The sequence below is a fragment of the Eufriesea mexicana genome, unplaced genomic scaffold, assembly GCF_001483705.2.
Source record: "Eufriesea mexicana isolate 0111107269 unplaced genomic scaffold, ASM148370v2 scaffold2021, whole genome shotgun sequence".
Taxonomy (NCBI): Eukaryota; Metazoa; Arthropoda; class Insecta; order Hymenoptera; family Apidae; genus Eufriesea; species Eufriesea mexicana.
This window is the reverse complement of record NW_016910121.1, coordinates 787,828-796,650: the sequence shown is the minus strand read 5'-3', so window position 1 is coordinate 796,650 and position 8,823 is coordinate 787,828. Positions and strand designations below refer to the sequence as shown.

General features: G+C 35.9%; 1 protein-coding gene across 1 annotated transcript; it reads right to left on the bottom strand.

Annotated features, from left to right (window-relative positions):
- Window positions 1-2,310: 2,310 nt before the first annotated feature.
- Window positions 2,311-8,363, bottom strand: LOC108549432 (Ecdysone-induced protein 78C). The gene is made up of 5 exons (XM_017902801.1): window positions 8,222-8,363; window positions 5,060-5,442; window positions 3,959-4,276; window positions 2,915-3,311; window positions 2,311-2,693 (listed from the first exon to the last, which is right to left on the bottom strand). The coding sequence occupies exons 1-4, from the start codon at window positions 8,232-8,234 to the stop codon at window positions 2,919-2,921; spliced, it is 1,107 nt and encodes a 368-aa protein (XP_017758290.1). The 5' UTR covers window positions 8,235-8,363; the 3' UTR covers window positions 2,311-2,693; window positions 2,915-2,918.
- Window positions 8,364-8,823: the final 460 nt, after the last annotated feature.

Below are 8,823 nucleotides of genomic sequence, written 5' to 3'. Positions count from 1 at the left end.
TATAGCTATTTTTCTTGCATATATATTTATAATCTTTATATATATATTTTTTTAATATATATATAGATTCATATTTATATTATATTAAACGATGATATCCCTTCTTTGTTCAATATATTAATTAGGTATGATATGTTTATTCACAACTTGATGTGAGCGCTTAGATTTGGAATTTTTTCTTCCTTCTAGTATCATGAAGATAGTCTTTTCCCACATTTTCTTTCCTTTTTTTAGTGACAGTGATATATCGACGATATATTATATTTAATTTAAGTACGATGCTAGATAAAACATTAATTTCTCTAATAGATAAACTTACATTTTCTTCATTTCTCACAATGAATATATAATATATACAGTGGTGATTAAAAAAGGCATATAACCATGTCTTTAACGCTAGATCTTGTCATATGATTGATTTATTAAGTTTTCACACTCTAATATGTAAATGTTTATTTATTTGTAAAATTATATTCGTGTACCATGTAAACCACTAAAAAAAGAGGTTAAAACTTTAAAAATAATATTACAAAATAGTAAATCCATAAATTAGATTTTACTCATCATCTGTAGTTTTATTTTTATAAATAAATAAACATAATAGACAAATTTGAATACTTAATACTTTACAAAAAATATGAGATATACATAAAAATACAGAGACTATGTGGAATAAGTGAAGAAAACTTAATCAAGAATAATTATTGAATTGTAAATTCAATACATGTAAATATATTAGTAAAAAGTAATAACTAAACTTGCTTTTGCATAATAAAATTTGTCATTCTTTAAATAAAATATATTTTTTCTTCGTATCTATATAATTATATCTTCCACTTTTTTTCAGATAATTTATGTTTGCATACTCCATTGACTTGTGTTATAAAATATATTTATTTAGTAATAAATTATAGTGCTTTTATGATGGCTAATTCTCCGAATTTTTCTTTATCCACCACTGTATATATACATATGTATATGTATATTAATTACATATCGATACACATTACATGCTAGTCATTGTCAGAGAATTATTAGTGTTCAAAAGTTCGAAGATTCAAACATGCTCACTTCAGGATTTCGTTAACAATCGGAAAACGATTTTCGGCCGTGGATCGATAACAAATACAACAATTTAACACAATAATTACATTATATATGATACATAACGTTCAACTCTTTTCTTTTCCCATTTTTTCTTTCATTTTTTCATTACGTCACGAGATATTATTCATTAAAAACCTCACATCGACAATTTAAGAAGTCTCAACAAAAGAACAACTTTGTTCAAATATGTTATTCACAGTTTTCGCGGAACACCCTGAAGCGATGCAACAATATCTATAAAGATAATTCACTATACTACTTGTCAAGTAATAAAAATAGAGATTGCATAGATTGAGATTCGTAGCGGATGCATCTAGAGAGATACGTCCTATAAAGATTTCCTTTTGAGCTTTTATATAGCGTGAAACTTTTTACTTTGTATATGTATATAAGTGTGTAAGTGTCAGTTTTGCACGCGCATGCATTCGGCCACGTTGCAGCTGCAATAGGCGTTTATCTCTTGCATGTACGTACCGCTATATTTATTTTCTTGCGATCGCATGACTGTGCAGCCATCTATTGAGTCACAATTTTCACACTAGGGATGGAAACAGTATTCTCGAGTTGATTGCATGAAAAAAATATGATAATATGCTTTCGATATGTCTACAAGTTTGACGTTGTACCTTGAACAAGTATTTGTGAAATTTCGGCCACTGTTTCGACAGATCGCTGCACACTGTCCGCTTGTCTCAATAAACGCTTATACGATCCATGGTTTCAAAAAATTCGCTTAAGAGTTGTTTAGCTGGACAAACCATAATGGTAAACGTGCCTGTAAATTGATCACGATTTTGTGCTATTTTCTCTCAACGCAACGCGTGTTCGATCACTGCGCCACTTTATTGCAATTAACGATATGCGCGAGACCAGCATGACGAAACATCATTTTTTTCCTCACCGACTGAGTATTTAAATGCTTCCGTTGGAGCAGTGCGTCATATTGCACACGTAGCGAATGATACAAATCCCTTCTGCTCTATGTAAAACTTCATTTGCATCTTCTATTCACCCTTGCACGATTTAGAACAATCGAAGGAGGGCTTGTCTTCATAATTATTTCAAAGAAAGAGTATTTTCTTTTAAATCTAGTAACTTTTTAAAAGTTATCCATTCATATATATATATATAAACTTTGTCCAATACATCATTATCGATCGATTCAATCGTCGATTGTCTGCATTGTATAACTCATTCTATCCCTGTTAATCGAATAAACTTTCTCCTTCTCGTACATCGTGTCAAGAGTGTTTCAATCGGCAATCTGTACCCTTCGCCACAAGAAACGATCCATCTTCCTGCCTGTTCGTAAATCAGGCGAAGAGCACACGATGGATTCCATGGTGGCGAAATTCAGCAACTATATCGTGTCAGATTGCAACGATTCTCGCTTAGTTTATCTGTTCTTCTTAATCAAACCGAGCGTCGTCTCGTCATCGTATCGCTGTACGCCATCGCCAACGAGCAGAAACAAATCGTCCTCGAAGTCCGAGCTGCGTTTGTGCGATGAACGCCGGTAATTAGAAAGATTCTTCCGGCAGGGCCATTCATTCTCGTCGAATTAACTCGATGTGCTCTGAAACATTCTTTAAGGTAGCACCGTTAAAATCTTTCGTTCTCATGCAAATTAACAAATTCGATTGCAAATCAAAATCAAACTCAGGAATGTAGATAAAACAGGTACCATTCAAAAAGTGTCACCGAGATTCTGCCCGATGCAAAGGAAAGGAAAATATAATGACTTGAACAAGAAATTCAGAGTGGAACCCAAGTGGCAGAGAATGTGTGAAATAATATGAACAATCACCTCTTCATTGAAGATCTTCCTCACACTTGGGAATGTCGAATATCTCAGCGAACAGGGGTGGCAATTTGAGCTTAGTCCAGTTCCTCCTGAACCAGTCAAGGAGATTCGCGTGTCTGGCACCCAGGGCCCTTAATTCTGGTATCCTTTGTGAGACGCTCGAAACGCCGGAACAGCCGCTCGCGGAGGTAGCCTCGCCGGAAACTGTGTGATTCCGCAGCGCTTGCACCTTTAGCGCCTCCAACAGACGGTCCTGAAGCCTCTGCACCGCCTTCACGTCGTTCAAACCCGGCCTTTCACCCAGTAGAACGGCACCGGAGAAGAGACCCAACTCGGTGTCCGACAATTGGTGGGCATTTAGGGCCGATGTGAATTGCATCAAAGCGGACACAAAGTCTGGCTGTTTTGTTTAGTAAACAATTAATAAATAATAAACAATTTTCTTTCACATATAGATATTTTTTTTTTCTAATTTTATGGCACGAGCAGAGCCGTTCTTGGCGGGGTTATGAAATTGGTAATAAAATCTCCACTCGTGAAAATGCTACTTAAGGACAGCCATATTGTTTTCTAAACTTGCAAGACCAATCCAGAAACAGCTCTGCAGACGAAATTCGGAATATCGTTAAATTTTTGTAAGTAGATGTAACAGTTATAGGAGGCGCTGCATTGTTAGAACTTTGTGGTTAGGTCTGGCTTAAACGTTAGGTTAGATTTGTATTGAGATATGTTCCTTTGTATTTCATAGTATTGCAACGCTTTTCAAAATGTTATATATGTATTATTAGAATCAAAAAAGTGTGAAAAGCTTCTTTAATAGTAATTAAAACCTCAACGTGGAAAAGAACATCGAAAAATATCCAGAGGAATTTGATGTACGAAATTTATATATGCAGACCTGATCCCATTTGCAAATATCAATACTTCGATATAAAGGTTTGTACGTAGAAATAAAGTAGCATGTTCTGATTTCTGAATATTCATACTCTTTTCCATTTTAGGTTAACTGTAACCCACGGTGGTCGAAAATATTGAGCGAATCCTTACCTCGTACATCAATTCCATTTGTTGCCTAGTGATATAAGTACCATCCTCGAATGTCATCGAACTGTCAGTGGTCATCTTTGAGATATGACTTAGCCAGACCTCAAAGAAACCGACCTTAATCAGGATTAGCTGATCGTCCTGCGAAAGATCGCAAAATCCTGGCACCCTTTTGGCAAACTCCACCACTCTTTGCACCGATGGCGTTACCCTAGTGGCGAATTGTTGCCAAAGCCAGATCCTTTGCGATTCAACTGTTTCTGCTGTCGAGGATGCCGCCTCTGGGTCCTCTGGACTGGCGGGCTGCGAAGAAGTACTCGCCTAATCAGCAGGATTATAAAAGAAACAGGCGTTGCTGCCAGTTCCAATTCCACCATGTCATTCTAATATGTTAACCAAATTATTAGTAGCGGATACGACAATGACCACGTTTCGTAGCTTCTTTTTAAAGTAAATTAACTTTTTAAAGAAAGCGACTTAAAAAATTAACTTAAAAATTAACTTAAGCAACTTAAAATATTATTCTATTGCTGATATCTTATACGTATTATTAATTCCACTTTCTAAGATATTATTTCACCGTTGATATTGCTATTGCCCGAGGACCCTATTTCTCTAGATCTATAAATGTACGTGCCTTGTACTTGGTGTCTAACTTCCTCGAAAATGTATCTATTATACTGTACATTTATCCTATTATTAGTCTTACGTCGTACACGTTAGTTTGATGTATATTGTGTGCTAAGTGTACGTTTATTATCAAACAGTGGAGTATTTGGATACTACAGCGATTGCTCGCTAGATTTGTAAAATTCCAGGTTATTCGTACAAGATCAACGAGACTTTAGCAGCATTCTATCGCTAAATATCCAGCGGATTCGTGATCGTTTCAACGGCTGCAAAGGCTCAGGAACTAACTCCACGTAGCAGCATCTAGCCTAACGAATGAACCGCGATAACTTCCAGCATGGTACTTTCTACATCGTCCAAACGGTGTCCAAAGTTAGGGTAAACGTTCCTTCCAGTAATATCTGCGCGAGTCGTATCCACCGCTAACGCGTCTATGCTCCTCTAACTTCGCTCCCGAATTTCCAGGGAACTCACCGGTATTATCATCGGTTTCCGGACGATGCCCCTCGTTGACTCCTCGGTGAAGCCGCAGTGAGCGTGGTGCGCCTGGGAAACTTGAAGTATCACGTCGTACACCGCCAACTGTTTCACATCCGCGTCTGACTGGTCCGCTTCCACCACTGCAGCAGGTGGCACGCAGGGTATGGCGTTCTGGGGCTGGCTGTTGTTGTTGTTCTGGCTGCTGGTGTTGTTGTTGTTGTTGTTGTTGTTATTGGTGGTGTTGTTGTTGTTGTTGCCACTAGCGGGAGACGTGAGTTGCTGTACACCAGTGGTGGTGGTCGTTGTCGTGGTGGTCGGTACTGCGTCTTCGGGGCCACGTTCCCTCGAACGTTTCGGCACCCTGCCGTATCTAACGGCTGAAACAAAGAGAACGAGTTGCTCAGTTGTTTGGGAATAACTAGGTTCGGGTTAAGACACAATTGGAAAACATAGAGAACAAGTCATTAGAGTAATTAGACCTGCTTGGATTAAGATACAATTGGGGAACAGAAAGAACCAAGCATTGAGTCTTTTGAGAGTGACTTAGTTTGGGTTAAGGCACAATTGGGCACAACAGAAAGAATCAGTTGTTGAATCTTTTGAGAATCACGAGGTTTGAGGTTAAGACAAAATTATGGAAAAGAGAGAACGAGTCATTGGGTCGCTTGAGAGTGATTAGGTTTGGATTAAGACACGATTGTTAATTCGTACATTCAAACAATCGTAAATTCGTGAATCCTTGTTCGCCTAGCTTTCATTATCGCGATAATAAAATCTCAAATGAATCATTTATCGCGCGGAAAATAATAAATAATGTCTACCTTCCGTGAAAAGTATCGGTTCCTTTTTATTCACAGAAGTTAAATGAAAAAGAAGAGGAAAAGAGAAATAAAAGGAACCGAATAGCCAAGTTACAAAAATACGATGTCTGGGATTTAGCTCTAGAAGCGTTGGATTAAGGGCAACGTTAATTACCCTATGCATCGAAAGTTTTCATCCCCCGTATTCATTAATCATATGAACTTCCAAACACTTTCAAAGTAGTTTTAAATAAATTTCCAATTTTCTTGTTACATTTCACGAGCAGATGAATTATGAAATACATTTGCATCGCGTGATCAAATAAACATTTATTCTATAATAAATTACTAACTAATTCAGGATGTAATTAACCCCCTGAGTTACGATTTGATTGTGAAATATGTATTGAAAAAGGATTTAATTTTAGGCACCTATTATATATCTATTTCATTCGAGATCCTGGAATAGAAGAATTATTACAGAAATCTGGCATTGGTTCTGCAAATTTACATTTTCACGAGTATAAAAATAAAACGACGCAGTTTTCGACTCGCGTGCAATTGTTATATCCAAACATATTACTGCAAGGATGGAGGAACAAGTAAAACAGAAATAAAATGACACTCGGACAATACAATAGTCATCCGGTGTGAATATGAACGGATTGAGTGTATTACCAACTACGAAAAATTAAATCTTATGCTTCCAACGTATGTCATGTACGGAACGCCATATTAGTCCTAACCTCCAATCCCGAGAATGAGCATATTTACGAAAGATTAATGTTTTACACGATGCTCGAGAGAATTATCGCGGACAACAGCGGGTCCAAAGCTTTTGGGCCAGCTTTACCACGGTTACATCCGCTTCTTAAGCGGATCACAAGACTAGCAGCAGCTTATTACGATTTCGCCGACAATACGAGCCGGGAAGCTCCGTCGGTTTCCTATTATACGCCGCCGCATATTGCACGATGGAACTTTGACGTTTAATTATGTAGCCAACTTCGTTTCAGTTTACCTAACCCTCACGCTACTCGACGAGCGCCAGAATTCTCGGAAACTGAAAGACGAGCTGCTTATTGCTACTGGGCACATAAAGAGTCGTTGGTTCAATCGTAAATAAACGCGAACTCCAAGCGACGTTCACCGCTAAAGAATCAAAGAGTTCGACATTTTGTTCGAATGATTTAATCGATAATAAAATAACACAAGTAACTATTTTCTATCGCTCGATTGCTGTAAAAATCCTGCATTCTACGTTATCGATTTGGTCCGTTGATTTCGTATTTTGTGTAATGAGGTAATTTAGGTTATCCAATTTTACTTTGTAATCTGCGTTTTGTACGATGGAAATTATTAACCGTGTTTAACGCGGAGAATATAGAACACGAAATAAAACGTGGTATTACGGAATTACCTAACCTATATTGTGGTTATCTATAGTGCAAAGTTAATAAGAAATTTTGTGTCGTTTATACGAAACGAAAAGAACTTTCACAATTATATTTTGTATTCTGTTTAATTAGGTTCTGTTATAATAATTTTTTGATAAATACTAAAAAGAGATAAGTATCTTTTCCTAACCTCAATTGATCAATTTTCTTATTGGTGATTATTGATGACTGCTACTTTGGAAATACTAAGTTTCTAGGTTTTTAAACGAAGACAAATTTAAATTAATATTTTACGTTTAAAAGGAGGATGTATAATTTGATTCCTTTCTTGATTATAACGTTTTCATAAAATTGTGCCGCGTAATGGTATATAACGGGTACCCAAGAAAGGTTTCCAAGACTGTTAGATGCAACAATGGGGTACTTGTTCCCAAGGTGAAGTTTAATAATTTGCGTCTGCTGTTACGCATTTTAAACACATTCTTCTTTGCTTTCATTAAGCTCTTAGCGCTCAGTGGACAATCTGAAAAGGTACTAAGTAACGGAAATAAAATAAAACAGCTATAAATTAAATCACGATAAGTCAATTAAATTTCATTCTTGTATCTCAGAATAAATTGAAATTTATATATTAATATGACATTTCTATTGTCATTATAAAGAAAATGACAATATATCGTTTGTAATTATAACTAACGAAATGGTAATAATTCGGTACTTCTTTTCATTAAAATTTTGTTAAAAAGCGTATTTCATTATGTTTACATAAAAATGATAATTAAAGCATAAAATAATTATAGCTATATAAATTTATAACAAAAAATGTCAAGGATAAATCATATTTTTGAATTATATTTTAAATTATATCTCTTCGAAAGTTTTTTCGAAAGTTGTCTTTTTTATACGTTCTACATTACTGTACTGTAGTGACTTGAGAAAAAGTATAAGTGGTTACTTACAATCCCTGGACATGCCGACAGCTAGGCACTTCTTGAATCTGCAGTACTGGCAGCGGTTCCGACTTATTCTGATGACCAGACAGTTGCCGTCCTTCAGGCACCTGTATTCTATCTGCTTTTGAATGCTTCTCCTAAAGAAGCCCTGGAAAAAAGAAAGCAATAAGTACTTGTTAGTGTACCATTACTTGTAGTACAAGAAGTTATATTTTTACGTGCTCTCTCCACAAAAAGACTCGAATCTCTGAGCTTTAAGAGAATACACACACACACACATGTATATGACACATAAGAATTATCAGAAAAAAAGAACTTTATACATATAATAAAGATTTCACTATTTCGCTTTTTATACAAATACCTTTACTGTTTTTGTAAAATTGTCTATAAAATTATTTGTCGCACAATGACATTAATTATCTTTGATAACATACACGTTTATCGTCATCGATTATGATCCGTTATTGACCAATCGTTTATTGGATTAATTTGAATATATAAACAGTTAGAGGTTTTGTTGCGCCCTCTACGATTCAGTGTCGTGAGTTTAAGAACTATATTCAACGCATATGACAGATAAAACAGATACGAAGTTCTTGAAGAAA